Source organism: Cherax quadricarinatus, chromosome 8 (genome assembly GCF_038502225.1).
Source record: "Cherax quadricarinatus isolate ZL_2023a chromosome 8, ASM3850222v1, whole genome shotgun sequence".
In the NCBI taxonomy this organism is placed as follows: Eukaryota; Metazoa; Arthropoda; class Malacostraca; order Decapoda; family Parastacidae; genus Cherax; species Cherax quadricarinatus.
In genome coordinates, this window is record NC_091299.1 from 11,064,324 (window position 1) to 11,087,631 (window position 23,308).

General features: G+C 39.4%; 1 protein-coding gene across 4 annotated transcripts in view; it reads right to left on the reverse strand.

Annotated features, from left to right (window-relative positions):
- LOC128685419 (CUE domain-containing protein 2) overlaps positions 1 to 23,308 on the reverse strand; it is a 108,493-nt gene that overhangs the window by 58,391 nt on the left and 26,794 nt on the right. For all 4 annotated transcript variants that reach the window (XM_070082864.1, XM_070082861.1, XM_070082863.1 and 1 more), the window contains 2 exons: positions 10,669 to 10,768; positions 9,661 to 9,857 (listed from right to left, as the gene is read on the reverse strand). In XM_070082864.1, coding sequence (XP_069938965.1) covers positions 9,661 to 9,857; positions 10,669 to 10,745 — 274 coding nt within the window. In that variant the 5' untranslated portion in view covers positions 10,746 to 10,768. The remainder of the gene's footprint in view (positions 1 to 9,660; positions 9,858 to 10,668; positions 10,769 to 23,308) is intronic.

The window sequence follows — 23,308 nt, forward strand, 5'->3', positions numbered from 1 at the left end:
GGAGTGGTTGGTCCTTTTGTTTAATAAATGTATGAAAGAGGGGAAGGTACCTAGGGATTGGCGGAGAGCATGTTTAGTCCCTTTATATAAAGGGAAAGGGGACAAAAGAGATTGTAAAAATTATAGAGGAATAAGTTTACTGAGTATACCAGGAAAAGTATACGGTAGGGTTATAATTGAAAGAATTAGAGGTAAGACAGAATGTAGGATTGCGGATGAGCAGAGAGGCTTCAGAGTGGGTAGGGGATGTGTAGATCAAGTGTTTACATTGAAGCATATATGTGAACAGTATCTAGATAAAGGTAGGGAAGTTTTTATTGCATTTATGGATTTAGAAAAGGCATATGATAGAGTGGATAGAGGAGCAATGTGGCAGATGTATATGGAATAGGTGGTAAGTTACTAAATGCTGTAAAGAGTTTTTATGAGGATAGTGAGGCTCAGGTTAGGGTGTGTAGAAGAGAGGGAGATTATTTCCCGGTAAAAGTAGGTCTTAGACAGAGATGTGTAATGTCACCATGGTTGTTTAATATATTTATAGATGGGGTTGTAAAAGAAGTAAATGCTAGGGTGTTCGGGAGAGGGGTGGGATTAAATTATGGGGAATCAAATTCAAAATGGGAATTGCCACAGTTACTTTTTGCTGATGATACTGTGCTTATGGGAGATTCTAAAGAAAAATTGCAAAGGTTAGTGGATGAGTTTGGGAATGAGTGTAAAGGTAGAACGTTGAAAGTGAACATAGAAAAGAGTACGATGATGAGGGTATCAAATGATTTAGATAAAGAAAAATTGGATATCAAATTGGGGAGGAGGAGTATGGAAGAAGTGAATGTTTTCAGATACTTGGGAGTTGACGTGTCGGCGGATGGATTTATGAAGGATGAGGTTAATCATAGAATTGATGAGGGAAAAAAGGTGAGTGGTGCGTTGAGGTATATGTGGAGTCAAAAAACGTTATCTATGGAGGCAAAGAAGAGAATGTATGAAAATATAGTAGTACCAACACTCTTATATGGATGTGAAGCTTGGGTGGTAAATGCAGCAGCGAGGAGATGGTTGGAGGCAGTGGAGATGTCCTGTCTAAGGGCTATGTGTGGTGTAAATATTATGCAGAAAATTCGGAGTGTGGAAATTAGGAGAAGGTGTGGAGTTAATAAAAGCATTAGTCAGAGGGCAGAAGAGGGGTTGTTGAGGTGGTTTGGTCATTTAGAGAGAATGGATCAAATTAGAATGACATGGAAAGCATATAAATCTATAGGGGAAGGAAGGAGGGGTAGGGGTCATCCTCGAAAGGGTTGGAGAGAGGGGGTAAAGGAGGTTTTGTGGGCGAGGGGCTTGGACTTCCAGCAAGCGTGCGTGAGCGTGTTAGATAGGAGTGGATGGAGACGAATGATACTTGGGACCTGACAATCTGTTGGAGTGTGAGCAGGGTAATATTTAGTGAAGGGATTCAGGGAAACCGGTTATTTTCATATAGTCGGGCTTGAGTCCTGGAAATGGGAAGTACAGTGCCTGCACTTTAACCCTTTGAGGGTTTTCGTCGTACTAGTACGTCTTACGCGTAGGGGTTTTTGACGTACTAGTACTCATAAATTCTAGCGGCCTCAAATCTAGTGGGAGAAAGCTGGTAGGCCTTCATATGAAAGAATGGGTCTATGTGGTCAGTGTGCACAGTCTAAAAAAAATCCTGCAGCACACAGTGCAAAATGAGAAAAAAAAAACTTTGACCATTTTTTTTTAATAAATCAGCGACTTTGCAGTGTATTTTCGTATGGTATTTATTGTTGTATTCTAGTTTTCTTGGTCTCATTTTATAGAATGGAAGACATATTACTGAAATTGAGATGATTTTGACTGGTTTTACAATGAAAGGTGCCTTGAAATTGAGCTCAAACTAGCAGAAATGTTCGATTTTTACCAAACTTCAAAAGTAAACAAATCGTGCCAAGTGTGCAATACACGTCAACTGGTGAGTCTAATATTCTTTCACAAGTGCACCAATAATATTTGTACCATTTTTTACACTAATGCAATAGTCTGCATAACAGTAAATCTTATATTTTTTGTGAGAATAAAAATTCAAAGTGGAAAGCAAAAGAATATATGAGGGGCCTTGAGACGTGACTAATCACTAGAGGAAATGTCATTTTAGTGCCAGGAATGTCTTTCTTGTTTATTCTGGACCCTATTCGGAAATTGGCATCTTTTGAAATTTGTGTGAAATTGGCAAAATTGCTAATTTCTGACCACTGTACTGGATAGTTGAATTTATAAATGGGTGGTTTCTTGCACCCATTCGATAGAAAAAATGGAGTTCTAGCGAAATATTCATATTTTTTGTCAACTAGTACAGTGAAATTGGCCGAAAATGGGGCTCAAAGTGGGCAAAATCGCCGATGCGTAAAGATCGCCGAGACCGCTAACTTTGCGACAGCATAATTCCGTAAGTTTTCTATCAAATTTCAAACTTTTGGTGTCGTTATGATCGGGAAAAGATTCTCTATCTTTTCATAAGAGAAAATAATTTTTTTTTTTTTTAAATTTGGCCGACCCTGAGAACGAGTTTTGGAGAGGGCCTGTCGACCCTCAAAGGGTTAAAGGAGGGGTTTCGGATATTGGCAGTTTGGAGGGATATTTTGTGTATCTTTATACGTATATGCTTCTAAACTGTTGTATTCTGAACACCTCTGCAAAAACAGTGATAATGTGTGAGTGTGGTGAAAGTGTTGAATGATGATGAAAGTATTTTCTTTTTGGGGATTTTTTTTCTTTTTTGGGTCACCCTGCCTCGGTGGGAGACGGCCGACTTGTTGAAAAAAAAAAAAATGTATGAAAGAAGGGAAAGTACCTAGGGATTGGCAGAGAGTATATGTAGTCCCTTCATATAAAGGAAAGGGGGACAAAAGATATTGTAAAAATTATATAGGAATAAGTTTACTGAGTATACCAGGAAAAGTGAATGGTAGGGTTATTATTGAAAGAATTTGAGGTAAGACAGAATGTAGGATTGCGGATGAGCAAGGAGGTTTTAGTGCGGGTAGGGGATGTGTAGAGCAAGTGTTTACATTGAAGCATGTATGTGAACAGTATTTAGATAAAGGTAGAGAAGTTTTTATTGCATTTATGGATTTAGAAAAGGCATATGATAGAGTAGATAGGGGAGCAATGTGGAAGATGTTGCAAGTATATGGAATAGGTGGTAAGTTACTAAATGCTGTAAAGAGTATTTATGAGGATAGTGAGGTTCAGGTTAGGGTGTGTAGAAGAGAGGGAGACTACTTCCCGGTAAGAGTAGGTCTTAGATAGGGATGTGTAATGTCACCATGGTTGTTTAATAAATTTATAGATGGGGTTGTAAAAGAAGTAAATGCTAGGGTGTTCGGGAGAGGGGTGGGATTAAATTATGTGGAATCAAATACAAAATGGGAACTGACACAGTTACTTTTTGCTGATGATACTGTGCTTATGGGAAATTCTGAAGAAAAATTGCAAACGTTAGTGGACAAGTTGGGGAGTGTGTGTAAAGGTAGAAAGTTGAAAGTGAACATAGAAAAAAGTAAGGTGATGAGGGTATCAAATGATTTCGATAAAGAAAAATTGGATATCCAATTGGGGAGGACTAGTATGGAAGAAGTGAATGTTTTCAGATAATTGGGAGTTGACGTGTCAGCGAATGGATTTATGAAGGATGAGGTTAATCATAGAATTGATGAAGGAAAAAGGTGAGTGTTGCATTGAGGTATATGTTAGACAAAAAAAACTTTATCAATGGAGGCAAAGAAGGGAATGTATAAGTATAGTAGTACCAACACTCTTATATGGGTGTGAAGCTTGCGTTGTAAATGCTGCAGTGAGGAGGCAGTTGGAGGCATTGGAAATGTCCTGTCTAAGGGCAATGTGTGGCGTAAATATTTTGCAGAAAATTCAGAGTGTGGAAATTAGAAGGTGTGGAGTTAATAAAAGTATTAGTCAGAGGGATGAAGAGGGATTGTTGAAGTGGTTTGGTCATTTAGAGAGAATGGATCAGAGCAGAATTACATGGAGAGCGTATAAATCTGTAGGGGAAGGAAGGCGGGGTAGGGGTAATCCTCAAAAAGGTTGGAGGGAGGGGATAAAGGTTTTGCGGGCGATCGGCTTGGACTTCCAGCAAGCGTGCGTGAGCGTGTTAAATAGGAGTGAATGGAGATTAATGGTATTTGGGACCTGACGAGCTGTTGGAGTGTAAGCAGGGTAATATTTAGTGAAGGGATTCAGGGAAACCGGCTATTTTTATATAGCCGGACTTGAGTCTTGGAAATGGAAAGTACAATGCCTGCACTTTAAAGGAGGGGTTTGGGATATTGACAGTGTATCTTTATATATATATGCTTCTAAACTGTTGTATTCTGAGCACCTCTGCAAAAACAGTGATTATGTATGAGTGAGGTGAAAGTGTTGAATAATGATGAAAGTATTTTCTTTTTGGGGATTTTCTTTCTTTCTGGGCCACCCTGCCTCGGTGGGAGATGGCCGACTTGTTAAAAAAAAAAAATAAGTAAATTTGCTGATGACACCAAAATAGGCCATCCAATTCATTCTAATGAGGATATTAGAGTACTCCAGGATGATTTGAATAGACTGATGCAGTGGCCAGAGAAGTGGCAGATGCAGTTTAACATAGACAAATGCAAAGTTCTAAATGTTGGACAGGAAAATAACCATGCCACATACAAGCTAAATAATGCAGATCTTAATATTACAAACTGTGAAAAGGATTTAGTTATGGTTAGCAGTCATCTGAAACCAAGACAACAAAGCATAAGCATTCGCAATTAAGCTAACAGAATCCTTGGCTTCATAGCAAGAAGTATAAATAATAGAAGTCCTCAGGTTCTTCAACTCTATATATCTTTGGTTAGGCCTCATTTGGATTATACTTCGCAGTTTTGGTCACCGTATTACAGAATGGATATAAATGCACTGGAAAACGTACAAAGGAGGACGACAAAGTTGATCCCATGTCTCAGATAGAGGATAGACTGAGGGTCCTGAATTTGCACTCTCTAGAAAGGTATAGAATTAGGGGGTATATGATTGAGGTGTACAAGTGGAAAACAGGACTTAATAAAGGGGATGTAAATAGTGCACTAAAAATGTCTAGCATAGACAGGACTTGCAGCAATGGTTTTAAGTTGGAAAAATTCTTTTTCAAGAAGGATATATGAATTTGGTAGGGTGTGCAAAAGAAGAAAATTAAAGGTGAATACAGGAAAGAGTAAGGTTATGAAGATAAAAAGATTAGGTGATGAAAGATTGAATATCAGATTGGAGGGAGAGAGTATGGAGGAGATGAATGTATTTAGATATTTGGGAGTGGACGTGTCAGCGGATGGGTCTATGAAAGAGGAGGTGAATCATAGAATTGATGAGGGGAAAAGAGTGAGTGGTGCACTTAGGAGTCTGTGGAGACAAAGAACTTTGTCCTTGGAGGCAAAGAGGGGAATGTATGAGAGTATAGTTTTACCAACGCTCTTATATGGGTGTGAAGCATGGGTGATGAATGTTGCAGCGAGGAGAAGGCTGGAGGCAGTGGAGATGTCATGTCTGAGGACAATGTGTGGTGTGAATATAATGCAGAGAATTCGTAGTTTGGAAGTTAGGAGGAGGTGTGGGATTACCAAAACTGTTGTCCAGAGGGCTGAGGAAGGGTTGTTGAGGTGGTTCGGACATGTAGAGAGAATGGAGCGAAACAGAATGACTTTAAGAGTGTATCAGTCTGTAGTGGAAGGAAGGCGGGGTAGGGGTCGGCCTAGGAAAGGTTGGAGAGAGGGGGTAAAGGAGGTTTTGTGTGTGAGGGGCTTGGACTTCCAGCAGGCATGCGTGAGCGTGTTTGATAGGAGTGAATGGAGACAAATGGTCTTTAATACTTGACGTGCTGTTGGAGTGTGAGCAAAGTAACATTTATGAAGGGGTTCAGGGAAACCGGCAGGCCGGACTTGAGTCCTGGAGATGGGAAGTACAGTGCCTGCACTCTGAAGGAGGGGTGTTAATGTTGCAGTTTAAAAACTGTAGTGTAAAGCACCCTTCTGGCAAGACAGTGATGGAGTGAATGATGGTGAAAGTTTTTCTTTTTCAGGCCACCCTGCCTTGGTGGGAATCGGCCAGTGTGATAATAATAAAAAAAAATATAGGAAAGCACTGGTTTGGTAAAAAGAGTTGTGGACGAGTGGAACAAACTCCCGAGTACCGTCACAGAAGCTAAGACGTGTAGTTTTAAAAATAGGTTGGATAAATACATGAGTGGGTGTGGGTGGGTGTGAGTTGGACCTGACTAGCTTGTGCTACTAAGTCAGATGCCATGCTCCTCCCTTAAGTGAATGTGACTGACCTGATTAGGTCAAGCCATTGGCTTAAGCCGGTTTGAGAATTGGACCTGCCTCACATGGGGCAGTAGGCCTGCTGCAGTGTCCCTTCTTTCCTATGTTCTTATCACACAGACTTTTCCCAATTCAGGTACTTTTTGCCGAGCACCCCACATACACAAGTCAAGTTCATGTTTTCTTGCCAAGATTGGGTTTTTGTGGTGTGGGATATATGGTGTTATATGGTGGGCCTTTGTGGTTGCCTGGTAGTGCTGCCAGCCATATGGCTGTAGCACCCTATCCCAGATACATGGCACTTCTTGCATGCAATGCCACATTTTGGTTTAAAAACTCTTCTATTATGTTTAATCACCATCCTTGTGTCGTTCCACTGACAATTTAGATTCACTAGGTCTTTCCACTATGTATTGGTATTTTAGTTATTTCATTATAAGTGGTATCTCAAACCTTTGTGTGTACACTGAAACACATGTCAACACCAGGTTGGGTAGATTGTCCCACACTGCCACAATTCACTGCTTTTTGTTTCTGGTATTTTACCACTCTTCTGTACACTGGTTATAACCAAGGATATACACTATATTTATTCAAGATACACTTTCCTTTTCACTGCACTATAATGGAACCATTGTTTTATCACTCATACGGAACCTAGGCCTATGGTAATCTTCCCCTTACACTTTCCATTTAAATTTATTTCATGCAGATTTCTCAGCTGTGTTATGTTTTTTTCTAGCTAGTCTACTCCTTTCACTATGGTTACCCTCAATGGTAGTCCACATTTTTCCATTGTCACTCAACAGTAATACAATTTACTGCTTCCCTTGAATGGTAATACTTTCTGTTTCCCAACAACACTGGGCTTCATCTGGGTCCTTGGGACTTCCAATATTTTGTTTAATTTCCACTTAAAGAATGCAAGGATCATGTATGTGTTGATCACTGTCAACAGATTAGCCAGTCACGGCACCAATGTTTCTTTTCCACCATTTTTTACCTTTTATGGACCACCGCTAACGCTTAAGGAAATGGAGCCCATGCACACACGTGTGCGCCTACCCACCTACTCCTAATCAGTGCTTGCTGCCTTTGCATTCCTGACATCGTCTGCTGCTATGTAGCTGCCACACCCTTTGAGCCCAGTGGAGTGGAGTTTGTGGCAGCCCAAGGTGCCTAGCTTCTCCCCATGAGAGCGGGGAATAGAGCTAGGCCTGGGGACAATTGGTCCCAGAAGATGAGGAGGTACTTGTACTTTCTCCCATGGCAGACATACATCTCAGACACTCCCATGGTAGGGAGCCAAGGCCAGGTCACCAACTGGCAGAGACCCGGGCCAGCAGTACCAGTGAATCTTGACTTTGTAAATGGTCCAAGTCAGACCGAAACATCATCGTAAGCCCCTCTCTCCTATGTGAGGGTTATCTGTGTACGGGCATTTCCACTATCACCTTTCCCTACTTTTGTCTCAAACACATGGAACTTCACATCGGAATCACTATCCTCACTGTTAGTACCCTTAAGTATCAGCTACTACTTTGCTTAAAATACACCTGTACTTATTATTCAGAGTGGGCAGCGAAGCAGTAATCCACGGCACTGTGAAAGGTCTAGGGGTGAAAACTTATGCCAGTCAAAAAGATGTAAACTGCTAGGAAAAAAATCACCTGAGTGATATGCACATACAGCTAAAGGGCATAGCTGCAAAGTCTTTTCTATGATGAGGCTGTCCCAATTGGAAAGTATGTGAAACAAAGTTTCAGCTGGTCCTGTTGTCTGTGCTGAAAGGGTAGCCCACATGTTGGTGCCCATAATGTAGCTAGGATCATCCACCCCAGTCAAAATTGTGTACATGTTATGGTAGAATTTCCTTTACCAGTTTGTTGGATCCACTGGAGGAGGATAAGATGGACAAAGCAATCTGAGAGGCTGTGCATATCCCCAGTCCATCCAACGTGACTAAACGTGTGCTGTGTTCCCATCTATTTATCGTGGGAAAGGCTCAGGACTTTTTTCTAGCATGGACTTTAGAAGTGTCAATCTTTTACTCTGAGACTAGAAAAGAATGGAGACCATCATAAAGCAATTTAGCTTTGGGAGGGATAGAGATCTGGTTAGGTTAGGTTAGGTAAGGTTTATCAGGAAACAGACAAGTGTTTCCTGATGCAGGTCTTAGTCATGTGACCCACCATTGGAACTTTTGGTCATCAGACCAAGGCCTTCTGCTGGCTTACAAGTCCACCCCTTTAAAAATTATGATCACAGTTATAACCATTTCTCTTTAGAGATCTGGTAAGGAGATAGAAGGCATCTTGAACATAAATACTACCAACCTGCAGAGGTTTCATTCATTTCAAGTCATTTGATAAGGAAGGCGAGAAACACAATAGAATTCAAGAAAGAACTCGTAGCAAAGTACGGGTTGGATGTGAGTGGCCAGGATGTGGAAGAGTTGGTGGACGACTACAGGGAAGAGCTAACCACTGAAGAGCTGCAACACCTTCAACTGGAACAGCAACAGACCACAGCTGAGGAAATTGCTTTAGAGGAGGAGAAAGAGAGAGGGAAGAATGTGCTTTCTTCAGTGATTAAGGACATGTGTGTGCAAAGTTTTGTGCAGAAATATCACCCTAACAAAGCCGTTGCAAGCCGAGTCTGCATAATGTTCCATGACAATGCCTTGTCCCATTTTAGGCAAATCTTAGAGAGACGTCAGAAACAGACCTCTCTGGACATATTATTTGTGTGACAGGAGTCCAGTGCCAGTAAAAGACAAAGAAGGGAAGTAACCCCTGACAGGGACTAGATACCTGAAGTCCTTATGGAGAGAGATTCCCCTTCCAACCAATAACCTTTCCTCCTCCCTCTCCCTTCCTTGTGTCTTCCATACACCAACAAGAGTCTTCAATAAAGGTAGAAGTGATATTAAATGTTCATTTATCCATTTCATTAGTCCTTCATATTTATTTCTCATTGTTTTCTGTATGTAAAACTATAATTATTCTCTATAAAATTTATTTTTTGTTAATACTTTTGGGTGTCTGGAATGGATTAATTGGATTTACATTATTTCTTATGGGAAACATTGCTTCAGTTTTTGTCGAATTCGGTTTTCATCAGACTTTCTGGAATGAATTGATAAAAACTGAGGTTCCACTGTACTCTACATTGCAGAACATGAAAAACTGAAGTAACTATGGTACCTTGAAAATATATTATGTAGGATTTAACTTTTGTTTTATAATCAAACATATGACTACATTATTACTAATGGCAGAAATAAAATTAACCTACTAACCTTTATTTTTTTCCTGGTTGATAACATGTACCATGTTGATTACCCAGGAAGTAATGGCGTCTTCTGGGATTGCGTCAAACTCGGGCACATATGCAGCCATGACATCCTTCATCCCTGCAGAGTCCACCTCCTCCTCATCTCCTGCCACTTCTTCCAACACCCCACTTACATAGCTTACTACAATCTCATCAATACCACTGGAACAAAATAGCTTCAAATAATTCCAAGTTTTTTCAAGTGAAAATGTAAATAACAGTCAAAAGAGCACTGCAATTACAAAATGACTAACTGCAGCAAATTCATGAATTTAATACTTTTGTTATCTCTTTCTCTACCATGTGGAAAATTAAAAACCTCAAAGTAAAGGAGGTCCCCATTTCTATAGCTGTTACGTTCCAGAACCCCGGCAATAAGCAAAAATCGCCCACTAGAGAAAAAGAACATTTTTTCAATATCGAATGTGTTTAAAATGCCTGATAACGTGTTTACACTATCATATATTAAGTGCTCAATACAGCTAGGCATAAAAAAAATTGATATAAGAGTAAAATAAATACACAGAACATACAATATTTACCTTAAAATATGGCACTGCTCTCCCTTCCCTTATGCAACTGTTTAGAGAAAACAGCAGAAAAGCGGAAAAAGCACCGAACATAATGAACAATGGCTCAATTGAAAACCACCAAAACAGTGGAACATTGAAAAGAGGGAGTCAAAAATGCAGAGCCCTCCTGTACTGTACTCCAACTATCAACTTACCTAATATGAATGACACTCATATGCTTAGCTATTTTTTGTAAAATAATAATAATAATATTATTATTATTATTAAAATTATAACCCTTAATACAGTATATTGTACACAAAATAAGTGACATGAAACAATTGGCTAGTAAAGAGTTCAACAAGGCAGCTTAAAGACCACAAAACTGAAGCAATCACTATTCTTATATTCATCAGTGATGCTATTTTATTTAAAATACAATTGCTAACCACAATACCTACCTGACATCAGCACTTGGAGAATAATTGTGGAGTAATTTTTCAAGTGATGACCTTACAATATCGGCATCAGCACTCATGGTATAGATATACTCCTGACCACCTAGAAAAATAAACGAACAATACTTAGATGAAACATTTTGTTGCATTTATGCATTTTGAAAATGTACGTGATGGATGGACAAAAAAGCAGATTTTGGAAATGGTAATACATAACTAAAGTAGTAGAGAGTTTTTGTGGATAGTAAAGCTCAGGTTAGGGTAAGCAGTTGAAAGGGGGATTATCTGACAAAAAAAAGAAGGCCTTAGACAGGGATGTGTAATGTCATCGTGATTGTTAAAACATTTATAAGAGGGTGTAACAAGGTGTCCTGTAGCTTGGTTGGTAGTGCACTCAGCTCACATATTGAGGTCTATGGTTCATTCCCCAGTATGAGTGGAAACACTGGGGGCATGTTTCCTTAAGAAACCACCTATCCCTGTTCACCCAGCAGGGTGAACAGGTATTCCCATACTCAATACGTACTCCCATATCATAATTTCAATAATTACTTTTGAACCTATTATCCATTGTCAACAGGAATATAATTGAATCATTGTTTCACAAAAAGCATTTTTGAATATATGAATATATCTTTTGTTTTATATAAGTCAGATTCACTTATAATTAATAGATCTACTGTATAACTATGATATAATTCTTCAGTGTTAAGTAGTCAGTAAGCCAATAATGTTAAGTTGGCCCATAATGCCTAGGCATAATAGAGGCTCTCTTTGCACTGCAACCCATTATTGTAAATACATAATCTCAATGTACTATTTGCAAAGACATAAATAAATAGATAGATAAATAAATATTCTCCAACAATAAACTCGCCTCCTCTCCCTCTGCCATACACCAACAAAAGTCTTCAATAAAAGGCAAGTGTGATGTTAAATGTTCATTTATACATTTTATTAGTGCTTTATATTTACTTGGCATTCTTTTCTGCATGTAAATCTATATTTAAGCTAGGGAAGTGACCCTTGAAGTGACCTAGAGTCCTTATGGAGGGGGATTCCCCTTCCAAAAAAATAACCTCTTCCCTATCTCCTCCTCCTGTCTTCTATTCATCAACAACAGCCTTCAATAAAGGTAACTGTCATGTTGAATGTTCATTATTTTGTGCATGTAAATCTATCCTTAAGGTAAAAAAACAAATTGTTGTTGATACTTCTGGGAGTCTGGAACGAATTAATTGGATTTACATTATTTCTTATGGGGACAATGGATTCGAAAATCGTCAATTTTGATAATAGCCACACTTCCAGGAACGGATTAATTACGAAAAACAAGGGACCACTGTCAGTGTTGTCTGATAGGTATGTATAAGTTGTATCATGTACATGTACTTGTAGAAATAAAAGATTATTATTACATAATTTTTTTTAACACGTCAGCTGTTTCCCACCAAGGCAGGGTGACCCAAAAAGAAAAACACTAAAAGAAAGAAAAACCCAAAAAGAAAAAACTTTCATCATTCAACACTTTCACCATCACTCATACATAATCACTGTTTTCGCAGAGGCGCTTAGATATGGCAGTTCAAATGTCCCTCCAAACTGCCAATATCTCAAATCCCTCCTTTAAAGTGCAGGCACTGTACTTCCCATTTCCAGGACTCAAGTCTGGCTAACCTCTTTCCCTGAATTCCTTCACAAAATATTACCCTGCTCACACACCAACAGCTCGTCAGGTCCCAAAAACCATTTGTCTCCATTCACTCCTATCTAACACACACACATGCATGCTTGCTGGAAGTCCAAGCCCCTCACACACAAAACCTCATTTACCCCCTCCCTCCAACCTTTTCGAGGACGACCCCTACCCCGCCTTCCTTCCCCTACAGATTTATACGCCCTCCAAGTCATTCTACTTTGTACCATTCTCTCTAGATGACCAAACCACCTCAACAACCCCTGTTCAGTCCTCTGACTAATACTTTTAGTAACTCCTCGCCTTCTCCTAATTTCCACAATCCGAATTCTCTGCATAATATTTACACCACACACATTGCCCTTCGAGAGGATATCTCCACTGCCTCCAACTGCTTCTCTCTGCAGCATTTGCAACCCAAGCTTCACACCCATATAAGAGTGTTGGTACCACTATACTTTCGTACATTACTTTCTTTGCCTCCATGGAGGCAAAGAAAGATCTCCACAGTTACCTCAATGCACCACTCAACTTTTTTCCTTCATCAATTCTAAGGTTAACCTCATCCTTCATAAACCCATCCGCTGATAAGTCAACTCCCAAATATTTGATAACATTCACTTCTTCCATACTCCCTCTCTCCAATGTGATATCCAATTTTTCTTTATCTAAATCATTTGATACCCTCATCACCTTACTTTTATCTATGTTCACTTTCAACTTTCTACCTTTACACACCCTCCCAAACTCGCCCATTAACCTTAGCAACTTTTCTTTAGAATCTCCCAAAAGAACAGTATCATCAGCAAAAAGTAACTGTGTCAACTCCCGTTTTGTATTTGATTCCCCATAATATAGTCCCACCCCTCTCCCCAACACCCTAGCATTTACTTCTTTTACAACCCCCATCTATAAATATATTAACCAACCATGGTGACATTACACATCCCTGTCTAAGACCTACTTTTACCGGGAAATAATCTCCCTCTCTTCTACACACCCTAACCTGAGCCTCACTATCCTCATAAAAACTCTTTACAGCATTTAGCAACTTACTACCTATTCCATACACTTGCAACACTGCCACATTGCCTCCTTATCCACTCTATCATATGTCTTTTTTAAATCCATAAATGCAATGAAAACTTCCCTTACCTTTATCTAAATACTGTTCACATATATGCTTCAATGTAAACACTTGATCTACACATCCCTTACCCACTCTAAAGCTCCTTGCTCATCTGCAATCCTACTCTCTGTCTTACCTCTAATTCTTTCAATAACAACCCTACCACACACTTTTCCTGGTATATTCAGTAAACTTATTCCCTTGTAATTTTTACAATCTCTTTTGTCCCCCTTCCCTTTATATAAAGGAACTATACATACTCTCTGCCAATCCCTAGGTACCTTCCCCTCTTTCATACACTTATTAAACAAAAATACCAACCACTCCAACACTATATCCCCCCCTGCTTTTAACATTTCTGACATGATCCCATCAGTTCCAGCTGCTTTACCCCCTTTCATTCAATGTAATGCCTCACACACCTTCCCCACACTCACATCCTGCTCTTCTTCACTCCTAAAAGATGTTATATCTCCCTGGGCAGGGCATGAAATTACCGCCTCCCTTTCTTCATCAACATTTAAAAATTCCTCAAAATATTCCCACCATCTACCCAATACCTCCATCTCCCAAACTACTGTTTTTAACTGACAATTCCATTCGTTGCCTAGGCTTTATTAACTTGTTTATCTCACTCCAATTTTTTTTTTCTTATTTTCATCAAAATTTCTTGACAGTGCCTCTCCTACTCTTTCATCTGCTCTCCTTTTGCACTCTCTTACCACTCTCTTCACCTTTCTTTTACTCTCCATATACTTTGCTCTTCTTACAACACTTCTGCTTGGTAAAAACCTCTCATAAACTACCTTTTTCTCTTTTATCACACCCTTTACTTCATCATTCCACCAATCACTCCTCTTTCCTCCTACACCCACCCTCCTATAGCCACAAACTTCTGCCCCACATTCAAATAATGCATTTTTAAAACTATTCCAACTCTCTTCAACTCCCCCACTACTCATACTTGCACTAGCCCACCTTTCTGCCAATACATAGTTTCTTATATCTCGCCCTAACTTCTTCCTCCCTTAGTTTATATACTTTCACCTCTCTCTTACTTGCTGTTGCCATTTTCCTTTTGTCCCATCTACCTCTTACTCTAACTGTAGCTACAAATAAATAATGATCCAATATATCAGTTGCCCCTCTATAAACATGTACATCCTGAAGCCTACCCATCAACCTTTTATCCACCAATACATAATCTAACAAACTGTTTTCATTACGTGCTATATCATACTTTGTATACTTATTAATCCTCGTTTTCATAAAATATGTATTACTAATTACCAAACCTCTTTCTGCACATAGCTCAATTAAGGGTCCCCATTTTCATGTAGGTAGTAGGTTGGTAGACAGCAACCACCCAGGGAAGTACTACCGTCCTGCCAGATGACTGTGAAACATAAACCTGTAACTGTTTTACATGATGGTAGGATTGCTGGTGTCTTTTTCTGTCTCATAAACACGCTAGATAACAGGGATATCTTGCTACTCCTACTTACACTTTGGTCACACTTCTCAGACACGCACATGCATGCATGCATGCATGTATATATATATATATATATATATATATACAGTGGACCCCCGCATAGCGAACTTAATCCGTGCAAGAGGGCTGGTCGTTATGCGAAATGTTCGCTATGCGAATTAATTTTCCCCATAAGAAATAATGGAAATAAAATTAATCCGTGCAAGACACCCAAAAGTATGAAAAAAAAATTTTTTTACCACAAAAAAATGTTAATTTTAGTACACACAAACTGAAAAAGGCATGCACAATTACATGACACTTACTTTTATTGAAGATCTGGTGATGATTGATGGGATGGGAGGAGGGGAGAGAGAGTGTTAGTGTTTAGAAGGGGAATCCCCTTCCATTAGGACTTGAGGTAGCAAGTCCTTTTCCGGGGTTACTTCCCTTCTTCTTTTAATGCCACTAGGACCAGCTTCAGAGTCACTGGACCTCTGTCGCACAACAAATCTGTCCATAGAGCTCTGTACCTCCCGTTCCTTTACGATTTGTCTAAAATGGGCCATAACATTGTCATTGAAATAGTCACCAGCACGGCTTGCAACAGCTGTGTCAGGGTGATTTTCATCCATAAACGTTTGCAGTTCAACCCACTGTGCACACATTTCCTTAATTTTTGAAGTAGGCACAATGGATTCCACAACTGGCATAGGCTTCTCAGGGTTAGCCCCAAACCCTTCAAAATCTTTCTTAATTTCCATACTAATTCTCACCCTTTTTACCACAGGGTTGGCACTAGAAGCTTTCTTGGGGCCAATGGTCACTTATTTTCCAGAAACAGCACCGAAAACACTGTAATAATACGAAATATTCCGAGTGTATGCTTGAATGTTACCGCGGAGGCTGGCTGGTAAACAATGGAGGCGTCTCGGACGAAGGTCGCTGAGCGGGTTTTTGTCCACTATGCGGGGCAAAATTTTGGCGAACAAAGCGTTCGCTATGCGGATTGTTCGCTATGCAAGGCGTTCGCTATGCGGGGGTCCACTGTATATATATATATATATATATATATAAATTTTTTTTTTTTTTTTTTTCAACAAGTCGGCCGTCTCCCACCGAGGCAGGGTGACCCAAAAAAGAAAGAAAATCCCCAAAAAGAAAATACTTTCATCATCATTCAACACTTTCACCACACTCGCACATTATCACTGTTTTTGCAGAGGTGCTCAGAATACAACAGTCTAGAAGCATAAACATATAAAGATACACAACATATCCCTCCAAACTGCCAATATCCCAAACCCCTCCTTTAAAGTGCAGGCATTGTACTTCCCATTTCCAGGACTCAAGTCCGACTATATGAAAATAACCGGTTTCCCTGAATCCCTTCACTAAATATTACCCTGCTCACACTCCAACAGATCGTCAGGTCCCAAGTACCATTCGTCTCCATTCACTCCTATCTAACACGCTCACGCACGCTTGCTGGAAGTCCAAGCCCCTTACCCACAAAACCTCCTTTACCCCCTCTCTCCAACCCTTTCGAGGACGACCCCTACCCCGCCTTCCTTCCCCTATAGATTTATATGCTTTCCATGTCATTCTACTGTGATCCATTCTCTCTAAATGACCAAACCACCTCAACAACCCCTCTTCTGCCCTCTGACTAATACTTTTATTAACTCCACACCTTCTCCTAATTTCCACACTCCGAATTTTCTGCATAATATTTACACCACACATTGCCCTTAAACAGGACATCTCCGCTGCCTCCAACCGTCTCCTCGCTGCTGCATTTACCACCCAAGCTTCACACCCATATAAGAGTGTTGGTACTACTATACTTTCATACATTCCCTTCTTTGCCTCCATAGATAACGTTTTTTGACTCCACATATACCTCAACGCACCACTCACCTTTTTTCCCTCATCAATTCTATGATTAACCTCATCCTTCATAAATCCATCCGCCGACACGTCAACTCCCAAGTATCTGAAAACATTCACTTCTTCCATACTCCTCCTCCCCAATTTGATATCCAATTTTTCTTTATCTAAATCATTTGACACCCTCATCACCTTACTCTTTTCTATGTTCACTTTCAACTTTCTACCTTTACACACATTCCCAAACTCATCCACTAACCTTTGCAATTTTTCTTTAGAATCTCCCATAAGCACAGTATCATCAGCAAAAAGTAACTGTGTCAATTCCCATTTTGAATTTGATTCCCCATAATTTAATCCCACCCCTCTCCCAAACACCCTAGCATTTACTTCCTTTACAACCCCATCTATAAATATATTAAACAACCATGGTGACATTACACATCCCTGTCTAAGACCTACTTTTACCGGGAAGTAGTCTCCCTCTCTTCTACACACCCTAACCTGAGCCTCACTATCCTCATAAAAACTCTTTACAGCATTTAATAACTTACCACCTATTCCATATACTTGCAACATCTGCCACATTGCTCCTCTATCCACTCTATCATATGCCTTTTCTAAATCCATAAATGCAATAAAAACTTCCCTATCTTTATCTAAATACTGTTCACATATATGCTTCAATGTAAACACCTGATCTACACATCCCCTACCCACTCTAAAACCTCCTTGCTCATCCGCAATCCTACATTCTGTCTTACCTCTAATTCTTTCAATTATAACCCTACCGTACACTTTTCCTGGTATACTCAGTAAGCTTATTCCTCTATAATTTTTACAGTCTCTTTTGTCCCCTTTCCCTTTATATATATATATATATATATATATATATATATATACAGTGGACCCCCGCATAACGATGGCATCACATAGCGATTATTTCGCATACCGCTTACTTTAATTGCAAAAATTTTGCCTCACATACCGCTTAAAAACCCGCTTACCGATTTTCGTCCGAGACGCGTCCAATGTGCGGCCTGAGCCACGCTCACATGTTCCGCCGGTGGCATTGTTTACCAGCCAGCCTCCGCGGTAACATCCAAGCATACAATCGGAATATTTCGTATTATTACAGTGTTTTCGGTGCTTTTTCTGGAAAATAAGTGACCATGGGCCCCAAGAAAGCTTCTAGTGCCAACCCTACAGCAATAAGGGTGAGAATTACAATAGAGATGAAGAAAAAGATCATTGATAAGTATGAAAGTGGAGTGCATGTCTCCGAGCTGGCCAGGTTGTATAATAAACCCCAATCAACCATCGCTACTATTGGTGGTACAGCTGCTGCTGCTGCTGCACTGTCAGCTGCTGCTGCTGCTGCACTGTCAGCTGCTGCTGCTGCTGTAGCACCGTTGTTGGTGTGGCTTATTGAGAATACCAAGAAACAATTAACCCCAGAGGATTTGCCACCCAGGATAACCCAAAAAAGTCAGTGTCATCGAAGACTGTCTAACTTATTTCCACTGGGGTCCTTAATCTTGTCTCCCAGGATGCAACCCACACAAGTCGACTAACACCCAGGTGAACAGGGAAAAATGCCTGGAACTAGTGCTCATATTGGTGAATTTAAAGCCAGCAAAGGTTGGTTTGAGAGATTTAAGAATCGTAGTGGCATACACAGTGTGATAAGGCCTGTTCTGGAAGAAAATGCCAAACAGGACCTACAGTACTCAGGAGGAAAAGGCACTCCCAGGACACAGTGTCTCATCAGTCATTGCTGCATCTTCAATAAAGGTAAGTGTCATTTATTCTTCATTTAGTAGACTAGTACATGCACAATATATACTGTGCATGTACTACTCTACTATTGTGCATGTATCCTTCTCTTTGTGTGTGGGAAAATGTATATTTCATGTGGTAAAATTTTTTTTTTCATACTTTTGGGTGTCTTGCACGGATTAATTTGATTTCCATTATTTCTTATGGGGAAAATTCATTCACATAGCGATTATTTCGCATAACAATTACCCCTCTTGCACGGATTAAAATCGTTAACCGGGGGTCCACTGTATATATATATATATATATACACATCTAGTTTTTTTTCCTTTTTCTAAATACTGTAGCTCTTGTTCTTCTTTATTTCTTCTATTGTCCATGGGGAAGTAGAAAAGAATCTTTCCTTCGTAAGCCATGTGTGTCATATGAGGCGACTAAAATGCCGGGAGCAATGGGCTAGTAACCCCTTCTGTAAACATTTGCTAAAAAAGAGAGGAAGAAAAACTTTATAAAACTGGGATGCTTGAATGTGCGTGAATGTAGTGTGGATGACAGGAAACAGATGATTGTTGATGTTATGAATGAAAAGAAGTTGGATGTCCTGGCCCTAAGCAAAACAAAGCTGAAGGGGGGTAGGGGAGTTTCGGTGGGGGGAAATAAATGGGATTAAATCTGGAGTATCTGAGAGAGTTAGAGCTAAGGAAGGGGTAGCAATAATGTTGAAGGATCAGTTATGGAAGGAGAAAAGAGAATATGAATGTGTAAATTCAAAGATTATGTGGATTAAAGTAAAGGTTGGATGCGAAAAGTGGGTCATAATAAGCGTGTATGCACCTGGAGAAGAGAGGAATGTAGAGGAGAGAGAGAGATTTTGGGAGATGTTAAGTGAATGTATAGGAACCTTTGAACCAAGTGAGAGAGTAATTGTGGTAGGGGACCTGAATGCTAAAGTAGGAGAAACTTTTAGAGAGGGTGTGGTAGGTAAGTTTGGGGTGCCAGGTGTAAATGATAATGGAAGCCCTTTGATTAAACTTTGTATAGAAAGGGGTTTAGTTATAGGTAATACATATTTTAAGAAAAAGAGGATAAATAAGTATACAAGATATGATGTAGGGCAAAATGACAGTAGTTTGTTGGATTATGTATTGTAGATAAAAGACTGTTGAGTAGACTTCAGGATGTACATGTTTATAGAGGGGCCACAGATATATCAGATCACTTTTTAGTTGTAGCTACTCTGAGAGTAAAAGGTAGATGGGATACAAGGAGAATAGAAGCATCAGGGAAGAGAGAGGTGAAGGTTTATAAACTAAAAGAGGAGGCAGTTAGGGTAAGATATAAACGGCTATTGGAGTATAGATGGGCTAATGAGAGCATAGGCAATGGGGTCAAAGAGGTATGGGGTAGGTTTAAAAATGTAGTGTTAGAGTGTTCAGCAGAAGTTTGTGGTTATAGGAAAGTGGGTGCGAGAGGGAAGAGGAGCGATTGGTGGAATGATGATGTAAAGAGAGTAGTAAGGGAGAAAAAGTTAGCATATGAGAAGTTTTTACAAAGTAGAAGTGATGCAAGGAGGGAAGAGTATATGGAGAAAGAGAGGTTAAGAGAGTAGTGAAGCAATGTAAAAAGAGAGCAAATGAGAGAGTGGGTGAGATGTTATCAACAAATTTTGTTGAAAATAAGAAAAAGTTTTGGAGTGAGATTAACAAGTTAAGGAAGCCTAGAGAACAAATGGATTTGTCAGTTAAAAATAGGAGAGGAGAGTTATTAAATGGAGAGTTAGAGGTATTGGGAAGATGGAGGGAATATTTTGAGGAATTGTTAAATGTTGATGAAGACAGGGAAGCTGTGATTTCGTGTATAGGGCAAGGAGGAATAACATCTTGTAGGAGTGAGGAAGAGCCAGTTGTGAGTGTGGGGGAAGTTCGTGAGGCAGTAGGTAAAATGAAAGGGTTACGGTAAGGCAGCTGGGATTGATGGGATAAAGACAGAAATGTTAAAAGCAGGTGGGGATATAGTTTTGGAGTGGTTGGTGCTATTATTTAATAAATGTATGGAAGAGGGTAAGGTACCTAGGGATTGGCAGAGAGCATGCATAGTTCCTTTGTATAAAGGCAAAGGGGACAAAAGAGAGTGCAAAAATTATAGGGGAATAAGTCTGTTGAGTATACCAGGTACAGTGTATGGTAGAGTTATTACTGAAAGAATTAAGAGTAAGACGGAGAATAGGATAGAAGATGAACAAGGAGGCTTTAGGAAAGGTAGGGGGTGTGTGGATCAGGTGTTTACAGTGAAACATATAAGTGAACAGTATTTAGATAAGGCTAAAGAGTTTTTTGTGGCATATATGGATTTGGAAAAGGCATATGACAGGGTGGATAGGGGGGCAATGTGGCAGATGTTGCAGGTGTATGGTATAGGAGGTAGGTTACTGAAAGCAGTGAAGAGTTTTTATGAGGATAGTGAAGCTTAAGCTAGAGCATGTAGGAAAGAGGGAGATTATTTCCCAGTAAAAGTAGGCCTTAGACAAGGATGTGTGATGTCATCGTGGTTGTTTAATATATTTATAGATGGGGTTGTAAGAGAAGTAAATGCGAGGGTCTTGGCAAGAAGCGTGAAGTTAAAAGATACAACAAAGTTTCATTTAGACTCCATGACAAGGCCTCAATAAGGAAGTTCACAGCAGACCTAGAGACTGTTGACTGGCCTACAGAATTCTCCAAGGCCAATGGTATTGACGATTGGACAGACATTTTTCTTTACAAATTACTTAGACTATACAACAAACATTGTCCTATAAAAACGAAACAGATCACGAATAAACGGCTCGGTTGCCCATGGCTAACCAGCAGCATTCTGAAATCCATTGATAAGAAACACCAATATGAAAAGCAATATAGACAGGGCTTAATACACAAAGATATTCTCAAACACTATTCATCAGTTCTCGCCAAAGTAATAAAGAAAGCCAAACAACTGTACTACTCCAGCAGATTCACTGACACAAGAGGAGATATAAAAAGACCTGGAAAGCACTCTCTCAGATTCTGGGCACCCACAAACTGAAAAAAAAAAAAAAGAATATTGTCCTAACTAAACCTAACGAAACACCACTGCATCCCACTGAAACAGCTAACAAGATAAACGACTTCTTCTCACCCATAGGATCTAATCTTGCCAGTAAAATCCCACGTACCAACGCCCATGCCGGGGACTATCTAGATGGGAATTTCCCAAATTCCTTCTATCTTGTACCAACTGAGCCCACCGAAGTCACTGTTTGATTTGTGTAAGTCATTTAATAAAAGGTTAAAATCTGGATCTATGTTTATAAACATGAGAATGAGAGTGACTCTAACAACTAGGTTTCAGAATAAGTAATGTATTGAGCTTAATAATTAACCCTTTCAGGGTCCGTCCCGTAGATCTACGGCTTTACGTTCAGGGTCCAAACCGTAGATCTACGCCATGAGCTCAGCTCACTCTGATAAACTGTGAGTGGTACATTTGGGCCTAGATATGAGAGAATACATCTATGTGGTATGTGTGCACCACATAAAACAGATCCTGCAGCACACTGTGTATAATGAGAGAAAAAAAATGAAATCATGATTTTTCGATTAAAACAGCAACTTTGCAGTGTTTTTTCGTATGTTTTTTATAGTTGTATTTGCGATTTCTTGGTCTCATTTGATAGAATGGAAGACATATTACAGAAATAGAGATGATTTTGATTGGTTTTAGCATTGGAAATGGCTTGAAACTGAGCTCAAAGTAGCGGAAATGTTAAATTTTTGCCAATATTCAAGAGTAAACAAACGACCTCACACGTCTAATACACGTCAGCTGGTGGGTCTAATATACATTCACAAATATGGTGATGATATTTATACAATTATTACAGTATTGCATAACAGTAAATCTTCTATTTTTTGGTGTGAATAAAAATTCATTATGTGAATAAAAAATCAAAATGGAATTTATTTGTAAAGCCTCAAAACATAACTAATGAACAGAGGAAATGTTAGTTTAGGGCCAGGAATGCCTACATTGTTCATTCTGGACCCTATTTTGAAATTGGAATATTTTGAACTTTGTGTTAAATTGGCCAAATTAACAATTTCCGATCACTTTATTTTGTAGTTGAAACAGTTGACTTGGCGATTTCTTGTGCTCAATCGATAGAATAGAAGTAATACTAGTGAAATAGCTAAGAATTTGGTTGATTGGAATAATGTAATTGGCCTATAATGGGAGTCAAAGTCGGCAAAATCGCCGATTCGTAAATATCGCTGACACATCAAAATTCGCGAGAGCATAATTTCGTCAATTTTCCAACAAATTTCGTACTTTTTGTTTTATTACCTTCACAAAAAGATTCTCTACGATTTCATAAGAAAAAATAACAAATTTTTTTTTTGAAAATTCTTGGACACTGGTGTGTGACTCCAGATTTGGGCCTTGGACCCTGAAAGGGTTAAGATACTTAACTAATTTATCTTACTAGCTAATGGATTGTTACACTAGTTTTTTGAAAAAAAAAAAAATACAGAATTAGTTTCCTCTTTATAAGGAACAGATTTGATGAATTAACCCTTTCAGGGTTCAAGGCCCAAATCTGGAGTCACGCACCAGTGTCCAAGAATTTTCAAAAAAAAAAATTTGTTATTTTTTCTTA